General features: G+C 47.9%; 1 protein-coding gene across 4 annotated transcripts in view; it reads right to left on the bottom strand.

The window, feature by feature from the left end:
- CRKL (CRK like proto-oncogene, adaptor protein) overlaps window positions 1–14,208 on the bottom strand; it is a 43,560-nt gene extending 29,352 nt beyond the window's left edge. For 3 of the 4 annotated variants that reach the window (XR_003121447.1, XR_003121446.1, XM_025398821.1), the window contains exon 1: window positions 13,350–14,208. Coding sequence is in view for 2 of the 4 variants with exons in the window: in XM_025398821.1 (XP_025254606.1) it covers window positions 13,350–13,660 (311 nt within the window). In the remaining 2 variants the exon portion in view is untranslated. Of the gene's footprint in view, window positions 1–9,550; window positions 9,569–13,349 lie in introns of all 4 variants that reach the window. The other variant, XM_025398823.1, reaches the window with a different exon arrangement.
- Window positions 14,209–24,634: the final 10,426 nt, after the last annotated feature.

Raw genomic sequence — 24,634 nt, forward strand, 5'->3', positions numbered from 1 at the left:
AAAAAAAAAAAAAAAAAAAAAAAAAAAGAAGATAGCAAGCCCATTCATTTATGTACTGTCTATGACTGTTTTTCGCTACAAGGGCATAGTTGAGTAGTTGGACAGAGACCCTATGGAAAAGCTGAAAATATTTAAAATCTGACCCTTGCTGGGCGTGGTGGCTCAAGCCTGTAATCCCAGCACTTTGGGAGGCCGAGACAGGGGAATCACGAGGTCAGGAGATCGAGACCATTCTGGCTAACACGGTGAAACCCCATCTCTACTAAAAATACAAAACAAATTGCTGGGCGAGGTGGTGGGCGCCTGTAGTCCCAGCTACTTGGGAGGCTGAGGCAGGAGAATGGCGTGAACCCGGGAGGCGGAGCTTGCAGTGAGCCGAGATCGCGCCACCGCACTCCAGCCTGGGCGACAGAGCGAGACTCCGTCTCAAAAAAAATAAAAAATAATAAAATAAAATAAAATAAAATCTGACCCTTTACTCAACAGTTTGCTGATCCCTCGTTTAAATTCCTGGGTCAGGGAGGCAGTGTGTTTTTCAACTTCTTTGCTTCCCTGGTGAGCGGTATGTCTGTGTACAAATATGATAAAGATAGTTTCTACTTGCCTCCACTACTATACTGCTATAGTGACCTTGGGGCTCATTTTCTGTGTTAGTATCTGCAGAGATATTCATAAATTTGACGCAAATCAATCTCACCAGTCATAACCCTGACATAAATTCCAAGTCCTATGCCCTATATTCTCAAACTTATTTATTCATCAAACTCCCCTGAAAATTACACATTAGTTCCACTGAAGAGATAAATGTATGTTGCTCCATGTCAGATATCTTAGCCTTTCCATTAGATCCCACTGTCTAAAGAAATATGAAGCACATTCATCAGAAAAATTTATTGCTTCTCAATTATTTATTTGTTCTTTGAGCAAGGTTGAAAATAGCACCCTCCCCCAACTTCCCTTTAAAACATAAAGGGTTGCCCAGGCGCGGTGGCTCAAGCCTGTAATCCCAGCACTTTGGAAGGTCGAGGCAGGTGGATCATGAGGTCAGGAGTTCGAGACCAGCCTGGCCAATATGGTGAAACCCATCTCTACTAAAAATACAAAAATTAGCTGGGCGTGGTGGCACGTGCCTGTAGTCCCAGCTACTAAGGAGGCTGAGGCATGAGAATCGCTTGAACCTCGGAGGCGGAGGTTGCAGCGAGCCGAGATCATGCCACTGCACTCCAGCCTTGGTGACAAACGGAGATTCCGTCTCAAAAAAGAAATAAGCCAGGTGCAGTGGCTCACGCCTGTAATCTCAGCACTTTGGGAGGCCAAGGCGGGCAGATCACAAGAGATCGGGAGTTCAAGACCAGCCTGACCAACATGGAGAAACTCATTCTCTACTAAAAATACAAAATTAGCTGGGTATGATGGCACAGGCCTGTAATCCCAGCTACTTCGGAGGCAGAGGCAGGAGAATCACTTGAACCCAGGAGGTAGAGGCAGTGAATCGAAATCGCGCCATTGCACTCCAACCTGGGCAACAAGAGTGAAACTCCATCTCAAAATAAATAAATAAATAAACAAATAAAAATAAAATAAAGGCCGGCCACGGTGGCTCATGCCTGTAATCCCAGCACTTTGGGAGGCCAAGGCAGGCGGATCAAGAGGTCAGGAGATCGAGACCATCCTGGCTAACACGGTGATACCCCGTCTCTACTAAAAATACAAAAAAATTAGCTGGGCGTGGTGGTGCATGCCTGTAGTCCCAGCTACTCCAGAGGCTGAGGCAGGAGAATGGCATGAACCCAGGAAGGAGAGCTTGCAGTGAGCCGAGATCGCGCCACTGCACTCCAGTCTGGGCAACAGAGCAAGACTCCGCCTCAAAAAAATAAAAATAAAAATAAAATAAAATGTACAGGGTTTTCCAAGCCCATTCAAACACCCTTGACCATACTTCTCACTTTTTGCTTATTGTCCACTGCACACTTTGAGCAGCAAAGCCCCAGACAACTAATTCGTAACTGAATTTTCTTATCTGATGATAATGAATCTCTCAGCTCTTTTGGTTAAAAGCATTCTCAGTTTCTACATGTATAAACCATACACAAAACATCTTTAAACCAAGTTTTAATATGTTCTAAGCTTAAAATCTCCTTATGCAAGCTAAGAACCAATACAATCAACTTCTGGAAAAAGGAAGTTTCAAAGGTGCTGGTAATATTCTTTTTTTTTTTTTGAGATGGGATCTCATTCTGTTGCTCAGGCTGGAGTGCAGAGGCACAATCATGGCTCACTGCAGCCTCAACCTCCAAAGCTCAAGCGATCTTCCCACCTCAGTCTTCTTCATAGCTGGGACTACAGGTGCATGCCACCACATCTGATTAATTTTTGTATTTTTTGTAGAAACAGGTTCTTTCCATGTTGCCCAAGCTGGTCTTGAACTCACTGCGCTCAAGCGATCTTCCCACCTCGGCCTCCCAAAGTCCTGGGATTACAGTCTGGGCCACCATGCCTGGCCAATGTTCTATTTTTTTTTTTTTTAAAGGGAGCACAGTGATGATAGTTTTTTGTTTGTTTTTTTTAATTTTTTGAGACAGCGTCTTGCTCTGTTGCCCAGGCTGCAGTGCAGCAGTACGATCATGGCTCACTACAGCCTTGACCTCCCAGGCTCAAGTGATCCTCCCACATCAGCCTCCCGTGTAGCTGGGACTACAGGCATGAGCCACCATGCCCAGCTAATCCTTAATTTTTTTGCAGAGATGGGGGTTTATGTTGGCTGGTCTTGAACTCCTGGGCTCAAACAATCTTCCTACCTCAGCCTCCCCAGTATTTGGGACTACAGGTGCATGCCACCACACCCAGCTTACATATACTTTTTTTCTTTCTTTCTTTCTTTTTTTTTTTTTTGAGACTGAGTCTCTCTATTGCCCAGGATCGAGTGTAGTGGTGTGATCTCGACTCACCACAACCTCTGCCTCCCGGGTTCAAGCGATTCTCATGCCTAAGCCTCCCCAGTAGCTGGGATTACAGGGCCTCACTACTGCCCGGCTAATTTTGTATTTTTAACAGAGATGGGTTTCACATGTTGGCCAGGCTGGTCTTAAACTCCTTACCTCAAGTGATCTGCCTCCCTCAGCCTCCCAAAGTGCTGGGATTACAGGCATGAGCCAACGTGCCCAGCCTTACTCTTTTTTTTTGTTTTTTTGGTTTTTTTGAGCCAGAGTCTCGCTCTGTTACCCAGACCGGAGGGTAGTGGCGCAGTTTCAATTCACCGCAATTCTCCTGCCTCAGCCTCCCAAGTAGCTGGGATTACAGGTGCCTACCACCATGTCTGGCTAATTTTTGTCTTTTTAGTAGAGATGGGGTTTCACCACGTTGGCCAGGCTGGTCTCGAACTCCTGACCTCAAGTGATGCACCCGTCTTGGCTTCCCAAAGTGCTGAGATTACAGGTGTGAGCCACCGCACCCGGCGGCCTTACTCTTTTCCATGTATGAAATATTTCACAGTTAAAAACAAACAAAAAACACCGGTAGAAAAATTAATTTTAGCTAGGTGCAGTGGCTGGCTCATGTCTGTAACCCCAGCACATCAGGGGGCCGAGGCAGGTGGATCACCTGAGGTCAGGAGTTAGAGACCAGCCTGGTACAATGTGGTGAAACCTCATCTCTACTAAAAATACAAGAATTAGCCGGGCGTGGTGGTGGGCGCCTGTAATCCCAGCTAGTCAGGAGGCTGAGGCAGGAGAATTACTTGAACCTGGGAGGTGGAGGTTGCAGTGAGCCGAGATCACGCCACTGTACTCCAGTCTGGGCGACAGAGCAACGCTGTCTCAAAAAAAAAAAAAAAAAAAAAAAAATTCAAGTCCAAGATAAGCTAAGTACTTCTCTAGTGAAACTACTTTTAACCACCATTCTTTTTTTTTTTTTTTTGAGACGGAGTCTTGCTCTGTCACCCAAGCTGAAGTGCAGTGGTACTATCTTGGCTCACAGCAACCTCTGCCTCCCAGGTTGAAGCGATTCTCCTGCCTCAGTCTATTGAGCAGCTGGGACTACAGGCACACACCACCACGCCCGGTTAATTTTTTATAATTTAGTAGAGATGGGGTTTCTTTTTTTTTTTTTTTTTTTGAGACGGAGTCTCGCTCTGTCGCCCAGGCTGGAGTGCAGTGGCCGGATCTCAGCTCACTGCAAGCTCCGCCTCCCGGGTTTATGCCATTCTCCTGCCTCAGCCTCCCGAGTAGCTGGGACTACAGGCGCCTGCCACCGCGCCCGGCTAGTTTTTTGTATTTTTTTTTAGTAGAGACGGGGTTTCACCGTGTTAGCCAGGATGGTCTTGATCTCCTGACCTCGTGCTCCACCCGTCTCGGCCTCCCAAAGTGCTGGGATTACAGGCTTGAGCCACCGCGCCAGGCCTAGAGATGGGGTTTCACCATGTTGCCCAGGCTAGTCTCAAACTCCTGAGTTCAGGCAATCCACCTGCCTTGGCCTCCCAAGGTGCTAGGATTACAGGCGTGAACCAGCCACTGCACCTAGCTAAAATTACACGCCCAGCCAGTAACCACCATTCTTTATCACTGACCAGCATTTAATGCCAAGGTCCCCTTCCTTCTGTCCCTGGGCTTTCAGGGCATCACTAATGGCTCCTCCTCCTATGCTTGTGGCTGCCACTCCTTCCACAGCTTCTCTTCCTCTACTTATTCCTGTTCTGCCTGCTCATTCTGGGTGATCCTATCTAAGCTGAGATTCCCAAATCTATGTGTATTCGGCCCTTACCTCTCTTCTCTCTTTTTTTTTTTTTTTGAGATGGAGTCTCGCTCTGCCGCCCAGGCTGGAGTGCAATGGCCGGATCTCAGCTCACTGCAAGCTCCACCTCCCGGGTTCACGCCATTCTCCTGCCTCAGCCTCCCAAGTAGCTGGGACTACAGGCACCCGCCACCACGCCCGGCTAGTTTTTTGTATTTTATAGTAGAGACGGGTTTCACCGTGTTAGCCAGGATGGTCTCGATCTCCTGACCTCGTGATCCACCCGTCTCAGCCTCCCAAAGTGCTGGGATTACAGGCTTGAGCCACCGCGCCCGGCCACCTCTCTTCTCAATAACAAACCCATCAGATTGCTGAATACCACCTAGCTTCCAGAAGGTACCTCAAAGAAAGATTCTTTCTGTTGAAAAGAATCACCCCCCCACCCTGATCCCTTTCTCTTCTCTCAAAGGTACCACTCAATCCTCTCTGAAGTCATCATACCTCTTCCCTCACCTTCTATGTGCCACTTTACATTCCTATGGCATTTGATCTTGGCTCAGCTTCTCAGGGTCCCTCTCTAGTAACAGAGAATTAGTCCTTCAGATCTTTCCCCACCCAGAGCAGTTTCTCAAAAGTAAAACTCATCAGTTCTCCTTTTAAAATTTGACAGTTCTCTTTTTAAAAACCTTAGATGGCTCCCATTGTTAAACTCATTTACAAGGCACAGGAGGCCCTTTACAAGTTGGCTTTATCTTTCCTTCCTAGGTTCCCGCCCATCATTTACATTAATTATAACTGTGTCTTTACCAGCAGGCACTGCCACCACCTCTTCTACCTCGTATACTTGTTCTCATCCTTAAAGAATCAGTTGAAGGCGGGGTGCAGTGGCTCATGCCTGTAATCCCAGCACTTTGAGAGGCCAAGACGGGCGGATCACGAGGTCAAGAGATCGAGACCATCCTGGCTAACACGGTGAAACCCCGTCTCTACTAAAAAAAATACAAAAAACTAGCCGGGCGGGGTGGCGGGCGCCTGTAGTCCCAGCTACTCGGGAGGCTGAGGCAGGAGAATGGCATAAACCCGGGAGGCGGAGCTTGCAGTGAGCTGAGATCCGGCCACTGCGCTCCAGCCTGGGCCGCAACAGAGCAAGACTCCTCTCAAATAAAAAAAAGAATCAGTTGAAGAGCATCTCCTCTTTCAAGCCTTTCCCCACCTCTCAGGTACAGTTGATCACCTTTGCTTTTAAGCTGTCATGGCATTCTATTTCAATTTTTTCCATAGACCAAGCTTCTCAAAGACAAAAAACAAAAACAAAAACATGGTTTACTTCCAGTAGATGCCAAGAGTCTAGCAGTGAGTTTTGGTATATAGTAGGCCTCCATATATCAAAGAAATTCCCTTTCCAATTTCCCTCCTTTTTTGTTTCCGAAAGCATAAAAGCTCGGATATTTGAATTACCTAACTATGGTTTAATTCTATCAGAAAATTGGTGTGACAGAATTCGAATACTGTTGAGTGTGCCTTCGAAGCCTCTTCTCACGTTCATTCCAGGTGAGTTGCTATGTGCCTAGTGGCCCCACCTAACCTGTTATGATTTTAGCTCAGATTCAACTCAAGTTAATCTGAATTCCCCACTAATAGGCTGTGTCCCCTTTTACTTATCTGAAATAATTAAAATAATGTTTTTGTTTTTTGTTTTTCCGAGACGAAGTGTTACTCTGTTGCCCAAACTGGAGTGCAGTGGCGCAATCTTGGCTCACTGCAACCTCAGGCTCCCGGGTTCAAGCGATTCTCCTGTCTCAGCCTCCAGAGTAGCTGGGACTACAGGTGCATGCCACCACACCCAGTTAATTTTTGTAGTTTTAGTAGAGACAGAGTTTCACCATGTTGGCCAGGATGGTCTTGATCTCCTGACCTCGTGATCCGCCCGCCTCGGCCTCCCACAGTGCTGGGATTACAGGTGTGAGCCACCACGCCCGGCTGGGAACACAACTCTTAACTGGACAAGATTCCATTCTCAGCATAAGGACAGTGTTCTTGGTTTTTGTTTGTTTTCTTGGAGAGAGTCTCCCTCTGTCTCCCAGGATGGAGTCCAGCTGCACAATCTTGGCTCACTGCAACTTCCACCCCCCCCAACCCCTCCTCGGTTCAAGTGATTCTCCTGCCTTAGCCTCCCGAGTAGCTGGGATTACAGGCGCACGCTACCATGCCCGGTTAATTTTTTGCATTTTAGTAGAGACGGGGTTTCACCACGTTGCCCAGGCTGGTCTCAAACTCCTGCACTCAGGCAATCCGCCCGCCTTGGCCTCCTAAAGTGCTGGGATTACAGGTGTGAGCCACTGTGCCCGGCCATGTTCTTGTATTTTATCTGAATCAAATTCATATGATTTTAACTACTGGTCAGGAGAAATGCAAAGGGGTTTATTCACAGTGTTGAATTCTATGCTGATTAAAATTACTGGCAATCCTTTCCCCTACTCCCAATTATGGAAGTCTAGACTTGAGTTCTTAAATATTTAGAACAGGGGATGTAAGGAGGAGGCACAACCATGCTTGTTTCCTCCTGTCCCTTCAGGGATTGGCTTCTACTTCACAGGTGTGTGAGGCTCCTTTTCTGGGCTCTCAGGTTAGACTAAGCACCCTTTCCCGGTTCTCCCACAGCTGCTTTACCATGCATGGAAATTAAACACATACAACTTACATTCATTCGTTCATTCATTTTTTGAGACAAAGTCTGGCTCTGTTGCCCAGGCTGAAGTGCAGTGGCACGATCATAGCTCACTGCAGCCTCGACCTCCCAAACTCAAGCAATCCTTCCACTTCAGCTTCCCAAGTAGCTGGGACTTAAAGGCACATGACACCATGCTCAGCTAATTTTTAAATTTTTTTATAGGAATGGGGTCTCACTATCTTGCCAGGGCTGGTCTCGAACTCCTGGGCTCTAGCGATCCTCCTGCCTTAACCTCCCGAAGTGCTGGGATTACAGGCATGAGCCACCAAGCACAGCTGACATTTTATTTATTTATTTTTTTTAGTAGCCAGGCGCAGTGGCTCATGCCTGTAATCCCAGCACTTTGGGAGGCCGAGGCAGGCAGATCCCCTGAGGTTAAGAGATAGAAACCATCCTGCTCAACATGGTGAAACCCCATCTCCACTAAAAATACAAAAATTAGCCGGGTGTGGTAGCATGCACCTGTAGTCCCAGCTACTTGGGAGGCTGAGGCAGGAGAATCGCTTGAACCAGGGAGGCGGAGGTTGCAGTGAGCCAAGATCGCACCACCGCACTCCAGCCTGGCAACAGAGCAAGACTCCGTCTCAAAAGAAAAAAAAAAAAAAAACGCTGGGTGTGGTGGCTCATGCCTGTAATCCCAGCACTCTGGGAGGCCCAGGGGGCCAGATCATGAGGTCAGGAGATTGAGACCATCCTGGCTAACACAGTGAAACCCCATCTCTACTAAAAATACAAAAAGTTACCAGGGCGTGGTGGCGGGCACCTGTAGTCCCAGCTACTTGGGAGGCTAAGGCAGAAGAATGGCATGAACCCAGGAGGCGGAGCTTGCAGTGAGCCAAGATCCCGCCACTGCACTCCAGCCTGGGCCACAGAGCAAGACTCCATCTCAAAAAGAGAAAAAAAAAAGTAACCAGTAAGCTCCTCAGAAGTATGATAGGGCTCTCTGATTCAATGTTGGTTCCATATTACTAGGTGCATGCAATGCCCAAAGTCTGCTGAGTACAATACATTATTTTCCTGAAGGGCCAACCTCCTTTAGTTTTTAATGGCAAAATTTTATTTCTTCTAATTTTTCTTTGTAGCCTGAATGCATCTATCGACAAATGGAAAATGTCAAACAAAGCAAGCTACCTTCTTAAGCATTCTGTTGTTAAACTGGAAACAACCCCTATTAAATAAAAAACATTAGAGCTAGGCCAGGCGCGGTGGTTCACACCTGTAATCCCAGCACTTTGGGAGGCCCAGGCAGGTGGATCACTTGAGGTCAAGAGCTCAAGACCAGCCTGGCCAACATGGTGAAACCCTGTCTCTACTAAAAATACAAAAATTAGCCAGGTGTGGCAGTGCATGCTGTAATCCCAGCTACTAGGGAGGATGAGGCAGGAGAATCTTATTTTTTTTTTTTTTTTTTTTGAGACGGAGTCTGGCTCTGTTGCCCAGGCTGGAGTGCAGTGGCCGGATCTCAGCTCACTGCAAGCCCCGCCTCCCAGGTTCACGCCATTCTCCTGCCTCAGCCTCCCGAGTAGCTGGGAGTACAGGCACCCGCCACCTCGCCCGGCTAATTTTTTTTGTATTTTAGTAGAGACGGGGTTTCACCGTGTTAGTCAGGATGGTCTCGATCTCCTGAACTCGTGATCCGCCCGTCTCGGCCTCCCAAAGTGCTGGGATTACAGGCTTGAGCCACCGCGCCCGGCCGAGGCAGGAGAATCTTAAACCCCAGAGGTGGAGGTGGCAGTGAGCCGAGATTACACCACTTCACTACAGCCTGGGGGACAGAGCAAGACTTGGTCTCAAAAAAAAATAAAGTGAAATTAAATCCATCATAGGAATATCACAAATACAAAAAGCAGTTAAAGATAAAAAACACAGAAGATACAAAGTTACAAACATACCAAATCATCCTTTCTTCCCTTTCCCTTCATCCCCACCCACCAGCAAATCAATTTTATCTCCAAAATAGGCACCTCCAAGTCACAGTTCCACTGTCACTATTAGTCACCATCATTTTGTAGCTGGATTACAATAACAGCCCCAGGTCACTCCTCTGCCTCAAATTCCTTCCTTGGAGCCCACAGCACTTTAAATAAAAACCCAATTCCTGACCTTGATCTTTATCTCCAAACTAATTTTTTATGTCCCCTTTCTCCTTTAAGAAACACACGCCCGAGCCAGACAGGGTGGCTCACATCCCTAATCCCAGCACTTTGGAGGCCAAGGCGGGTGGATCACGAGGTCAAGATATGGAGACCACCCTGGCCAACATGGTGAAACCCTGTCTCTAGTAAAAATACAAAAATTAGCCAGACATGGTGGCGGACGCCTGTAGTCCCAGCTACTCAGGAGGCTGAGGTAGGAGAACCACTTGAACCCGGGAGGAGGAGGGTGCAGTGAGCCGAGATTGGGCCACTGCACTGTAGCCTGGCCACAGAGTGAGACCTCATCTTCCAAAAAAAAAAAGAAAGAAACAACACACTCCCAACACAATAGACTTTCTCACCTCAGGACATCTCCATAAGCTTTTCCCTAAACCTGGTAGGCTCTTCCCCTCCTCTCAAGCCAAGCCTTGCCTAGGCAGGGTTCTTCTTTACTCTTAGGTCTTAGCTTCATGCTTTCTCCTACCACACCACCCCGGGTAGGTCCCTCCTGTTATAGTCCTTCAGCCTTGGTTTATTTCCTTCATAGCATTTATTAATCTTACTAGTACTTTATTTTTCTACTTTTCAGTCTGTCTTCTCCACTACAGTAGGAGTTCCACAGGGAGAAAGTATGTCTGTCACACATCTTTCCCAGTACCTACGCTGGGTTATAATTCTCTTATAAACATTTGAACAAAAATATAAAATTAAAAATTATGAAACGTTCCAATAAAAAGGATAAGACTATAACAATGCAAGCCACCAGTCCTTAAATTTCGAGTAGGACATTATTGTTACAAATTTTAGCTATGCAAGATAAACCAAAAATTATTAGCCAAGAGGTATTAAATTCTGGCTTTAAAAGCTCAGTTTTGATGCCTGAAAAGTTAAGCCACTAAATTTATCCTGTTTGGGATGTGAAGAAGCATTACACTGAGTTTTCCCTTTGGCAAGGCTCTAGTAGTCACTAGCTTTCTATAAAAGGCTAATAACATGTTAAGGCTAAGCCATGAAAACCAGGCTTGGGAGTGGCAATTCGAAGATTCAGTATAACAAAGTAAATTCAGTCAGTATCTAATTCAATCAGCATGGTGATCTCCTTCAGAGATACCTAGGAAAATGAAAAACTAAATTAAAGCAACAGGCCTGAGGCAGAGGGCACAGAGAAGGAGAAACAAAGCTGAACGTGAGGGGGAGGGTCAGAGAAAGGCCCTATCATCTGTGAAGGGACTGGAACAACAGGTAGGATTTCAACAGATGGACAGCGAGGTGTAGTTAAGGCAGTCAATGAAGAGCCAACAGTGGGAGCAAAGGTGCAAAGGTACAAAGGTATGAGTAAGGAAGGATGGCTACCAGGGAATAAGTGAGCAGCCTAGTAGAGCTGCAGTAAAGGAAGGACGAGAGGAGGCAAAAACAGAATTACACGCTTGTTCTCTAAGAAGACACATGCATGTATGGAAAATTTGGAGGCGATTCTGTGGATAGACAGAAGCAGCATACTTCTTTTCCTCCCTCTAGAAGGAGATTCAAGCCATTAACTCACTTTTTTTCTTTTCTTTTTTTTTTTTTTTTTTTGAGAGGGAGCCTCACTCTGTCGCTGGGCTGTGCAGTGGCGCGATGTCGGCTCACTGCAACCTCCGCCTCCCGTGTTCAAGCGATTCTCCTACCTCAGCCTCCCCAGGAGCTGGGATAACAGATGCCCGCCACTACGCCCAGCAAATATTTTGTATTTGTAGTAGAGACGGGGTTTCACCATGTTGGTCAGGCTGGTCTCGAACTCCTGACCTCGTGATTTGCCTGGCTCGGCTTCCCAAAATGCTGGGATTACTGGCGTGAGCTACCACACCCCGCCATTAACTCGCTTTTTGAAACAGCTGTATTATTAGTATTCATCACCTCAACATAAGTACATGCATGGCTTAATGAATGCCTGGTATTAATTATATAATTCACTCTCACAAACGAGATGAATAATTTATTCAGTCATACTACAAATCTCACTACAGTGGGTTCTAAGATTCTCAACCCCTTAAATTGGAATTATATTGTGCTCAAAGTTGACTGCAACTACCAGCATCTGCCAGGAACCGCATGTTTCACCAATCAGATTCTTGGTGTCCTGGTCTTTGTTATACAGTATTTGATTTATAATCACTTTCTGCCCACTTTTAAAGTCCATTTAGTTCAGTAGTTAATCTTAAAGTCATTATACTATCATGGCTTCTTTTTCTATCTCTATCCCACTATGCAAACAGTTCGTGTCCTTAATTATAATAGCTTTTAATGTTTAAAGTTTAGAGTAATACCCGGTCGACAAATCCATAAAGTCATAAACATTTAACCCTGGAAAAACTGCATCAACACCCAATCCTTTTAAAACAGATGTTTAAGAAATGAACTGGCCAGTTTGTTACTTTAAAAATTCTAGGCAACTTTTCAACTCAAATTTGGGATAATTTAAATAAAAGAAACCTCTGATAAAATCAAAGTGTTACAGGTCAAACACAACAATAAAAACAAATCTTTGTTAAAATGCTTAAGGCAAATTAAAGCAACTAATCAATTAAAATAATGTATTTCACTTGGAAAAGAGACTACTTGGTCACTTTGCATTAATTTAAAAATAAGAGATACTAAGTCATTAGACTTAACACAAAAAGCACGTCTGAAATTGAACTAGGATACAACTCAGTGTCATTCAAAAATTTTCCTTAATAACATTTTAGCCTAATTCCACCTTGGAAATTAATCAGACTAATCTCTGGACTACTAATGGTCCTTGGGGAGAAAATATGAAATATATTTTCCAAAAAATATCCTCGCTGAAGCCAATGCACCTTATCTTTGCGATTAACGTACTATAAAAGTGGTGGTGTCTGGCCTGCTTCAAACTTGGCACCACAGTATCAAATATATAGTTTTGATATTTTGGTTTCATTTTGTCGACTGTTACAAAGGCTGCAGTCCTGGAGTTAACCTGGAGTTCAGAGATTTGGAGGGAGTACAAGAACCTGGGATAGTGTGCAAACTTGTGTGTACGTGCCTTTGGCGGGGAGGGGTGGGGCTTGGGTGGTGAGTGCTCGGCTATCTCCAGATTCTCAAAGAAGTCTATGGCTAAAAACGGTTTTTGGCCGGGTGCGGTGGCTCATGCCTGTAATCCCAGCATTTTGGGAGACCGAGGCAGGCGGATCATGAGGTCAAGAGATCGAGACCATCCCGGCCAACATGGTGAAACACCGTCTCTACTAAAAATACAAAAATTAGCTGGGCGTGGTGGCGTGCGCCTGTAGTCCCAGCTACTCGGGAGGCTGAGGCAGGAGAATAGCTTGAACCTGGGAGGCCCTCGGAGGTGGCATTGAGCCGAGATCGCACCACTGCACTTCAGCCTGGCGACTCCGTCTCAAAAAAAAGGTTTTTAGGAAAACCAGCAAATCCCTGCATCACTATTACACTCAGACAAAGTCACGAAAGGCAAAAAGCGTGCATTTTATGCCACCCCCGTTAAACATTTAAAACGCATCCTCCTGACATTGAGAAACAGCCTCATGAGGAAAACACAAAAAACAAAAACGCATCCTCTTATCCAGTGACCCAGATCCTGACACTAGCTTTCCCTTAGGAAGGCCTTCTGGAAAATAATTTGGTTCAGAATGGGGGGAATATGGGTTCAAGCGCGCCCCACCCCCCTACACAAACACCCTTCGACCGACCCGGTTCTCGACCTTCCTCCGCGATCGGGACGGGCTCTCGCGTACCTGGGCGCGGGTTCGATGAGAGTGGTGGTGTCCAGGTAGTGGATCTTGTAAAACTCCAGCAGGGCCGGCAAATGGTCAAACTCCTGGTCCCCGATCTTAAAACGGCGGTTGGGCAGTGAGTTGATGATGTAGTGGGAGACCCGCGAGTTCTCGGACACCGACAGCACATAGTCCCCAGGGCAGGTGGAAGAATCGCGGACGAGGAACATACCGTGGCGCTGGCCCTGGAGCCGGGTCTGCGCCTCCTGGCGAGACACCGGCCCCATGTACCAGGCGGAGCGGTCCGAGGAGTCGAACCTGGCAGAGGACATGGTGTCGGGCCGGGGACTCTGCGGCGGTAGGGGCGGCGGCTGTCCTCGCCTGCTCTGCACGCCTTAGCCCGGCAGACGGCTTTGGGGCCGAGGAAGGGCCTCTCGCACACCTCGAGGAGCGCTCAGAGGGCTGGGCCAGCACTTTCCTCTCGGCTCCAGGCCCGCAGCATCCTCCAACGCCGCCCGCCTGCTCCGGGGCCGCCTCACGGAGAGCCGCCCGGGAATGCAGGGCAGAGCCGAGGGGTCAGGGCACGCAAAGCCGAGCCGCAGCTGAGGCCACCCCGGGGTTCTCGGGCTGCTCGGCGTCCCAGGGGTGCCTCCAGTGACTCCCGGCCTGGAACGCGCCGGCGTCGCAGCTCCACGGGTCTTCACCGACCCCCGCCGTCACACGAGGCACCGAACTCGAAGGAGCGTCGCGCCTCCGGGGTGGTTTTGCCCAGCTCGTTCCCAATAGCTACAGCAACAAAATGGCGGACGCGGGAGAAGCGGCAGCCACCTCCCCCTCCGCTCAGCGGGCTCCGTCTGCGCACGCGCGGAGCCCCAGCTCCCGGCGGCCGCCGGGGCCCTTCCGTGGCGTCACACAACGCTGCCAATGAGGAGCACCGTCACGACGATCTGGGTGGGCGCTAGTCGCGCCCGCTCCCGCGTTCCGGGAGGAGGCTGAAGACGCGCCGGCGGTAGGCACTCTCTTCCTGGGCCGCTGCGCGCCGCTGGGGGCGCTGCGGCTGCCGGGTCTCCCAGCGCTGGCAGGAAAACAGCTGGAGCCGAGAGGGAGCGGCGTGTCGAAAACCTGCTTCTGGGAACAAAGCGTAACGTGCAGGCCGAATCGCGGGCCAGGGAGGCGTGGCACTGAGGCGACCTGGCCAGCCTAGGGGCCTGAGGGAGCTCAAGAAGTGACAGGTCACGATGGGCCGAGGTGGCCCAGTAAAGGGATGACCTTAGGGGCAGATGTGACTACCAGATAGGTGACTGAATGACCCAGTCCCCTGGTGGCTTGATAGGCTAAGGAAGCCCTAGTGGCTACGTGACCCGCTAAATGGAGAGAGAGGAGAGAGAAGATGAGGGTTAGATTGACTCAATTAAGTAGTCAAGGCAGTCCACAATTGGGTAACCTGGCCATCCAGGGCTTTCAACTGTTGAAGGTAAAATGCAAATGCCTCTCGGGCGTGGCCCCGAGGCTTCGCCTGCCCTGGATTATGCCTGCTTCTCCCTATTTATTAATCCCTGTTTGTTTTTGTTGTTTTCTATTTTATTTATTTATTTATTTTGAGACGGAGTCTTGCTCTGTCCACAGGTTGGAGTGCAGGGGCACGATCTCGGCTCATTGCAACCTCCGCCTGCCGGGTTCAGGCGATTCTCCTGCCTCAGCCTCCCGAGTAGCTAGGATTACAGCCATCCGCAGCCATGCCCTGCTAATTTTTGTATTTTTAGTAGAGACGGGGTTTCACCATGTTGGCCAGGCTGGTCTCAAACTCCGGACCTCAGGTGATCTGCTTGCCTCAGCTTCCCAAAGTGCTAGGATTACAGGCGTGAGCCACCGTGCCCTGCCTGTTTGTTTTATTTTGTTTTTGAGACAGGTTCTCCTTCTGTCACCCAGGTTGGAGTGCAGTGGAACTATCATGGCTCACTGCAGCCTTGATTTCTGCCTCTCAAGGGATCCTCCCACCTCAGCCTTCCGAGTAGCTGGGACTACAGGCTCGCGCTGCCATGCCCAGCTAATTTTTTTTTATTTTTAATAGAGACGAAATCTCACTATGTTGCCCAGGCTCGTCTCAGACTCCTGAGCTCAAACAATCCTCCCCCTCAGCCAAGATGTGAGGCGCCCGGCCCAGCTATGTATGAAATAAGCTAATATATGCAAAGTGCTTAGAATAGTACCTGGCACATAAGCATCATATGAGTCTTCCATTATTATTATTCACTCGTTCCCTGGGCCTGTACCTTTAGAGCCTAAAACCCTGAGCATACCCTCGGTGGGTGAGGGAGGAGAGAAAAATCTCCACTTCATTTGCTAGCTGCTTTTCACTGTCAGATTTACCACTTAATAATCACCTGCTCCTTGCCCAGCGTTTTTTCTGTTTTTTTGTTTTGTTTTGTTTTGTTTTGTTTTGAGACCGACTCTCGCTCTGTAGCCCAGGCTGGAGTATAGTGGCGCAATCTCGGCTCAGTGCAACCTCTGCCTTCTGGGTCCAGGTTCAAGCAATTCTCCTGCCTCAGCCTGCCAGGTAGGTGGGATTACAGGCACGCACTACCATGCCCAGCTAATTTTTATATTTTTGGTAGAGACAGGGTTTCACCATGTTGGCCAGGCTGGTCTTGAACTCCTGATGTCATTATCCACCCACCTCAGCCTCCCAAAGTGCTGGGATTACAGGCGTGAGCCACTACCTGTAATCCCAGTGGTGACTTTTAAAATTATTTAATTTTTTGTAGAGATGAGGTCTCACTGTATTGCCCAGGCTAGTCTGGAACTGCTGGGCTCAAGTGATCCTCCCAGCTTGGCTTCCCAAAGTGTTGGGATTACAGGCGAGAGCCACCCGCCCAGCTGCTCAACCAAATCTGACTTCCACCCATGCTTTGACTGAATTAGGCTTTTTGGGTTTTGTATTTATTTATTTATTTATTTATTGAGACGGAGTCTTGCTCTGTTGCCCAGGCTGAAGTGCAGTGGCGCGATCTCTGCTCACCACAAGTTCCGCCTCCCGGGTTCACGCCATTCTCCTGCCTCAGCCTCCGGAGTAGCTGGGACTACAGGCGCCCGCCACCATGCCCGGCTAATTTTTTGTATTTTTGGTAGAGACAGGGTTTCACCATGTTAGCCAGAATGGTCTTGATCTCCGGACCTTGTGATCCGCCTCCCTCGGCCTCCCAAAGTGCTGGAATTACAGGCGTGAGCCACCGCGCCCAGCCTTGTTTTGTTTTTAAAGACAGGTCTCTTTGTTGCTGACTCTGGTCTCAAATTCACAGGCTCAAGTAGCCCTCCTGCCTCAGCCTCCAAAGTAGCTGGGATTACAGATGTGAGCCACAGCAACCCGCTCTCTGCCCTCTAAGTGTAAAGCCTCCTTCACTTCTCTATAATTTTTCCTTTCGTAGGCTAATAATCATCATGAAGCATTCAGGGGTCACATCTCTGGTGACTCCAAACACATATTCTTTTTTTTTTTTTTTTTTTTTTTTTTTTTTTGGAGACGGAGTCTCGCTCTGTCGCCCAGGCTGGAGTGCAGTGGCCGGATCTCAGCTCACTGCAAGCTCCGCCTCCCGGGTTCACGCCATTCTCCGGCCTCAGCCTCCCGAGTAGCTGGGACTACAGGCGCCCGCCACCTCGCCCGGCTAGTTTTTTGTATTTCTTAATAGAGACGGGGTTTCACCGTGTTAGCCAGGATGGTCTCGATCTCCCGACCTCGTGATCCGCCCGTCTCGGCCTCCCAAAGTGCTGGGATTACAGGCTTGAGCCACCGCGCCCGGCCTCCAAACACATATTCTAAAAGCAGAACCAAAACTGACCATACTCTCTGATTACTATGTATACACTGTGGTCACAGCCTAAATTAATTTTTATCGCATTCTTTTGTAATTGTTTATAAATATTTTTCTCATCCCAATCTGAGCATCTTGAGGGCAGGCTGCTGTATATTATTTTTTCTATTCCCAGTACCTAGCACATAATACATACTATTTTTTTTTTTGAGACGGGGTCTTTACTCTGCCGCCCAGGCTGGAGTGTAGTGGTGCGATCTCAGCTCACTGCAACCTCCGCCTCCCAGGTTCAAGTGATTCTCCTGCTTCAGCCTCCTGAGTAGTTGGGATTATGGGCACGCGCCATCATGCCTGACTAATATTTGTATTTTTAGTAGAGACGGGGTTTCACCACGTTAGCCAGGCTGGTCTCAAACTCCTGACCTCGTGATCTGCCCGCCTTGGCCTCCCAAAGTGCTGGGATTACAGGCGTGAGCCACCACGCCCAGCCAATACATAATATATGGTTTTTGAATGTAGATGAATAAAGATGGGAGGAAGCCAGAGAAAAATGAAAATTGAACATTAGCTGCTGACTCACTCCCTTTTCAGCAGCCCTCTTTACCTCATCTTTTCAGGGTGTACTATCTGTCTATATAAACTATCTGCTCCTGGCCAGGTGCAGTGGCTCGCACCTGTAATCCCAGCATTTTGGGAAGGTGAAGCAGGTGGATCCTTTGAGGCAAGGAGTTAGAGACCAGCCTGGCCAACATTGCAAAACCCCATCTCTATTATTAAAAAAAAAAAAAAAAAAAAGTAAAAACATTCTTTTCTTCAAGACGGAGTCTCACTCTATTACCCAGGCTGGAGTGCAGTGGCGTGATCTCGGCTCACTGCAACCTCTGCCTCTCTGGTTCAACCAATTCTTCCTGCCTCAGCCTCCTGAGTAGCTGGGACTACAGGCGCGTGGCACCATGCCTGGCTAATTTTTGTATTTTTTAGGAAAGACGGAGTTTCACCATATTGGCCAGGCTGATCTCAAACTTCTAACCTCGCAACCCACCCACCTTGGCCTCCCAAAGTGCTGGGATTACAGGCGTGAGCCACCACACTCAGCCAATGTAAAAACATTTTAAAAGTAAACTCTCTGCTCTCTATTTTCCTTAAATAAACCCTCTTTTTAGAAAAAATAAAAAGAAGGTCAGGCACTGTGGTTCACACCTGTAATCCCAGCACTTTGCAAGGCCAAGGCCGGCAGATCACTTGAGGTCAGGAGTTCAAGACCAACCTGGCCAACATAGTGAAACCCTGTGTCTACTAAAAATACCAAAATTAGCCAAGCATGGTGGTGCTCACCTGTAGTCCCAGCTACTCAGGAGGCTGAGACAGGAGAATTGCTTGAACCTGGGAGGCGGAGGTTGCAGTGAGCCGGGATCATGCCACTGCACTCCAGCCTGGGTGACAGAGCAACACACCGTCTCAAAAAAAAAAGAACCAAATATCTCTCATTTTGCTTCTAAATACTCCAGAGGGGAATAAAGTGTGGGTTAGATAAAAGTGAAACAAGAATGGCCATGTGTGACTAATAATTATTGAAACCAGGTGGCATGATGTGAGGGTAAGGTTAATTATATTCTATAATACTTTTATATATGTTTGGAATTTGTCGTAATAACATTTTTGTAAAAGATACTTTCCTTTTTTTTCCTTAGCACAGTTGAGACAAACATAAAATAAACTTTCCAGGCTGGGCATGGTGGCTCATGTCTGTAGTCCCAGCACTTTGGCAGGCCAAGGTGGGTAGATCGCTGAGCCCAGGTGTTGAAGTCCCAGCTACTCAGGAGGCTGAGGTGAGGGGATCACCTGAGCCCAGGAGGTCGCGGCTGCGGTAAGCCTTGATTGTGCCACTGCACCTCAGCCTAGGCAACAGAGCGAGACAGACCCTGTCAAAAACATTCCAAAAAAAGTTCCTAAATGCTGAGATAACAAAACAGCAATGAGTAGAGAAACAGAAAGAAACCATTAAAAAAGCTGTAACATATAGATTTGTGATTCTTCCTTAGCTTGCATATTCCCAGGGTTTCTAGATGGTATTATACTTAAACTCCTGTCTTCTAAAATAATTACAATCGCCGGGCCGGCTGTGGTGGCTCACGCCTGTAATTCCAACACTTTGGGAGGCCAAGTCAGGCAGATCAGCTGAGGTCAGGAGTTCAAGACCAGCCTGGCCAACATGGTGAAACCCCATCTCTACTAAAGACCAGGCATGGTGGCACATGCCTGTAGTCCCAGCTACTGGGGAGGCTGAGGCAGGAGAATCGCTTGAGCCCAGGAGGCGGAGGTTGCAGTGAGCCGAGATCGCACCACTGCTCTCCATCCTTAGTGACAGAGTAAGACTCCATATCAAAAAGTAATAACTACAGTTGCCACGTGTGGTGGTTCATGCCTGTAAACACAACACTTTGGAAGTCTGAGGCAGGTGATGTGCTTGAGCCTAGGAGGTTGAAGCTGCAGTGAGCCCTGGATCATGCCACTGTATTCCAGCCTGGGTGACACAGTGAAACTGTGTCTCTTAAAAAAAAAAAAAAGGGGGGGAGGGGGGAGGGATTGCATTGGGAGTTATACCTGATGCAAATGACGAGTTGATGGGTGCAGCAGACCAACATGGCACAAGTATACATATGTAACAAACCTGCACGTTATGCACATGTACCCTACAACTTAAAGTATAATAATAATAAATAAATTAAAAAAAAAAAAAAAAAAAGATAATTACAATCTAGATTCAAAATGACAAATATTTTTGAGCAACTTGTCTGGATTCTTTACTTCCTAGCCCTGACACTGCAGAGAGGCCACAATTTTGGGACCCCGCTATTGGCTCTTTGTTCTTCCTGCCTGGGCAGGCTCAACCCTTTGGGTGATGGTCAGGGCCTGGCAATCTCCCTAGATTGCTGCCTTACTGAAGGCACCAGAACAACCTTTTGTCCCATCTTCCTGCCCTTCTCTTTTTCAGCAATGATACTAAGGGTAGAAGAAGTGTGAAAATGTAGATGCACAATTACGTGATATGTTTACTGTGGTAACTCAGAGCATCTCAGCAGTCTTCGGATGCTCTCTACACAAGGACTGGTCAATCTCTTCCATTTGTACTGCATTTACTAACCTAAATCATTGAGTTTTTTGCCTCCTGTGCAAGAAATTTTCTCTCATTAGTTCTCAGCCACTGTTCCATGTTTTACATATATTTCTAAGTTTATTTCCCTAAATGAAAAAAATCTCATTGAGGATTTTCTTTTTTTCTTTTCTACTACTTTGCTACTGTAATACTTAGAAAATAATGTTCATGTCCAGGCCTGGTGGCTCACACCTGTAATCCCAGCACTTTGGGAGGCCAAGGAGGGTGGATCACCTGGGGTCAGGAGTTCAAGACCAGCCTGGCCAACATGGCAAAACCCCATTTTACTGAAAATAACAAAACTTAGCTGGGTGTGGTAGCACATGCCTGTAATCCCAGCTACTAGGGAGGCTGAGGCTGGAGAATCGCTTGAACCTGAGAGGCGGAGGTTGCAGTGAGCCAAGATCCCGCCACTGCATTCCATCCTGAGTGACAGAGCGAGACTCTGTCTCAAAAAAAAAAAAAAAAAAAAAGAAGCAGCAGCTAGACTGGGCATGGTGGCTCACACTTGTAATCCCAAAACTTTGGGAGGCCAAGGCGGGTGGATCATGAGGTCAGGAGTTCAAGACCAGCCTGGCCAACATGGTGAAATCCCGTCTCTACTAAAAATACAAAAATTAGCCAGGTGTGGTGGCGGGCGACTGTAATCCCAGCTACTTGGGAGGCTGAGGCAGGAGGATCGCTTGAGCACAGGAGACAGAGGTTGCAGTGAGGCCAGATGGCACCACTGCACTCTATCCTGGGTGACAGAGCAAGACTCTGTCTCAAAAAAAAAAGGCCAGGCGCGGTGGCTTACGCCTATAATCCTAGCACTGTGGGAGGCCGAGGCGGGCAGATCACAAGGTCAGATCAAAACCATCCTGGCTGGCCGGGCGCGGTGGCTCAAGCCTGTAATCCCAGCACTTTGGGAGGCCGAGACGGGTGGATCACGAGGTCAGGAGATCGAGACCATCCTGGCTAACACGGTGAAACCCCGTCTCTACTAAAAAATACAAAAAACGGCCGGGCGCGGTGGCTCAAGCCTGTAATCCCAGCACTTTGGGAGGCCGAGACGGGCGGATCACAAGGTCAGGAGATCGAGACCATCCTGGCTAACACGGCGAAACCCCGTCTCTACTAAAAACACAAAAAATTAGCCAGGCGAGGTGGCGGCGCCTGTGGTCCCAGCTACTCGGGAGGCTGAGGCAGGAGAATAGCGTGAACCCAGGAGGCGGAGCTTGCAGTGAGCTGAGATCTGGCCACTGCACTCCAGCCTGGGCAACAGAGCGAGACTCCGTCTCAAAAAAAAAAAAAATACAAAAAACTAGCCGGGTGAGGTGGCAGGCGCCTGTAGTCCCAGCTACTCGGGAGGCTGAGGCAGGAGAATGGCGTGAACCCGGGAGGCGGAGCTTGCAGTGAGCCGAGATCTGGCCACTGCACTCCAGCCTGGGTGACAGAGCAAGACTCCGTCTCAAAAAAAAAACAAAAAAACAAAAAACCATCCTGGCTAACATGGTGAAACCCTGTCTCTACTAAAAATACAAAAAAAAAAAAAACCAACCAAACAAAAAACAGTAGCCAGGCATGGTGGCGGGTGCCTGTAGTCCCAGCTACTTGGGAGTCTAAGGCAGGAGAATGGTGTGAACCTGGGAGGCGGAGCTTGCAGTGAGCCGAGATTGCGCCACTGCACTCCAGCCTGGGCAACAGAGCAAGACTCCGTCTCAAAAAAAAAAAAATTGCCAGGACTGGTGGCGAGTGTCTGTAGTCCTAGCTACTTGGGAGGCTGAAGCAGGAGAATTGCTTGAACCTGGGAAGCAGAGGTTGCAGTGAGCCGAGATCGTGCCCCTGCACTCCAGCCTGGGCGACAGAGCGAGACATGGCCAGGTGTGGTGGCTCACTCCTATAATCCAAGCACTTTGGGAGGCCAAGGAGGGTGGATTGCTGGAGCTCAGGAGTTCAAGACCAGTCTGGGCAACATGGTGAAACCTCATGTCCACCAAAAATACAAAAATTAGCTGGATGTGGTGGCGTGCACCTATAGTACCAGCTACTCAGGAGGTGGAGGTGGGAGGATGACTTGAGCCTGGGAGGCAGAGGTTGCTGTGAGCCAAGATCGCGCCCCTGCACTCCATCCTGGGTGACAGAGCCAGACCCTGTCTCGGATAATAAGAAGAATAATGTTCGGCTGGGCACGGTGGCTCACTCCTGTAATCCCAGCACTTTGGGAGGCTGAGGCAGGGGATCCCCTGAGGTCAGGAGCTCGAGACCAGCCTGGCCAACATAGTGAAACTCGATCTCTACTAAAAATACAAAAAATAAGCTGGACCTGGTGGCAGGCACCTGTAATCCCAGCTACTCGGGAGGCTGAGACAGGAGAATCGCTTCAACCCATGAGGCGGAGGTTGCAGGGACCCAAGATTGTGCCATTGTACTCTATCCTGGGCAACAAGAGTGAAACTCTGTCTCAAAAAAACCCCCAAAAACAAAAATAATAATGTTCATATCCTTATCATAATATCAAATTAGTAATCACTTCCTTCATGGGTTATATTCCTGATCTAGGCTAAGCTGCCATACCTGGAAATTCTGTTGACTGCCACAGAAAGCATGTCCAAGTGTTATAAAGTGCGGTCATATTCCCCTTGCCATTTTCTCATGTACTTTTGTTTTGTCCTTAAAAGTGGTATGCCGGCCGGGCGCGGTGGCTCAAGCCTGTAATCCCAGCACTTTGGGAGGCCGAGACGGGCGGATCACGAGGTCAGGAGATCGAGACCATCCTGGCTAACACGGTGAAACCCCCTCTCTACTAAAAAATACAAAAAAAACTAGCCGGGCGAAGTGGCGGGCGCCTGTGGTCCCAGCTACTCGGGAGGCTGAGGCAGGAGAATGGCGTGAACCCGGGAGGCGGAGCTTGCAGTGAGCTGAGATCCGGCCACCGCACTCCAGCCTGGGCGACAGAGCCAGACTCCGTCTCAAAAAAAAAAAAAAAAAAAAAAAAAAAAAAAAAAAAAAGTGGTATGCCTACTTTCTTGTCACTTAGCTACTTCTGAACTGAAAGTCAAATTCTCTTGTCCCTGGATTTCAGAACCCTTTGGCATGTCATTTGTAAAGATCTGAGCAGGATGATCCTTCCACTAGGGAACACTGATTCCCTCTCACCCTTATCTCAAATAAACTAGTTCTATGCAACTCTTTGCACCAGGGGTCAGCAAACTTTTACTATAAAGGGCCAGATAGTAAATATGTTAAGCTTTGTGGACCAAGTGGCAAATCAAGGAAATTTATGTAAGTCAGTGTATAAGAAGAAAAATATTTTGCTGCAAATTTTTTATACATTAAAGTATAAGAGCAATTGAGTATAATTTTTTTTTGTAATCTATGTATAGTAATGGGAAGAATGGGATTCATTTGTTTGGAATAACATTCTGCTTAATTGGGATTCAAAGTTAGTGTACACTATTTAATGCTGAGCTTTTTTAATTTTTTTGAGACAGTGTCTCACCCTGGTTGCCTAGGCTGGTGTGCAGTGGTGAGATCTTGGCTCACTGTAGACTGCCCATCTGGGCTCAGATGCTTCTCATTCACCAGTGTGAGGGGAGAGCGTAGGAAAAACGTTTGTTTGTTTGTTTGTTTGTTTGTTCGTTTGTTTTTTGTGTCAGGTTCTGGCTCTGTCACCCAGGCTGGTATGAAATGGTAATGGCGCGATCTTGGCTCACTGCAGCTTCAATCTCCTGGGCTCAAGCGATCCTCCCTCCTTAGCCTCCCAAGTAATTGGGACCATAGACGTGCACCACCATGCCAGGCCAATTTTTAAATTTTTTATAGAGACGGGGTCTTGCTATGTTGCCCAGGCTATCTCAAACTCCTGGACTCAAGCAATCCACCCACCTCAGCCTCCCAGAGTGCTGGGATTACAGGCATGAGTCACCATGTCTGGCCCTAAATGCTGAGCTGTTAATGCTGATCTATAATGAAATTTTACATACTTCATATTTGAAAATGTATTTTCCTCATTTATATATATAGTGATGAGTCAAAAAAAAAAAACCTTAAAAAAAAAAAGAAAATGTCTTTCACCTAGATAGCATTGGCAATACTAATGCCAGTCCGTGAGCATATGATTTTTTTTTTTTTTTTTTTTTTTTTTTTTTGAGACGGAGTCTCGCTCTGTCGCCCAGGCTGGAGTGCAGTGGCCGGATCTCGGCTCACTGCAAGCTCCGCCTCCCGGGTTCACGCCATTCTCCTGCCTCAGCCTCCCGAGTAGCCGGAACTACAGGCGCCCGCCACCGCGCCCGGCTAGTTTTTTGTATTTTTTTAGTAGAGACGGGGTTTCACCATGTTAGCCAGGATGGTCTCGATCT

This window comes from Theropithecus gelada, chromosome 10 (assembly GCF_003255815.1).
Source record: "Theropithecus gelada isolate Dixy chromosome 10, Tgel_1.0, whole genome shotgun sequence".
Classification (NCBI taxonomy): Eukaryota; Metazoa; Chordata; class Mammalia; order Primates; family Cercopithecidae; genus Theropithecus; species Theropithecus gelada.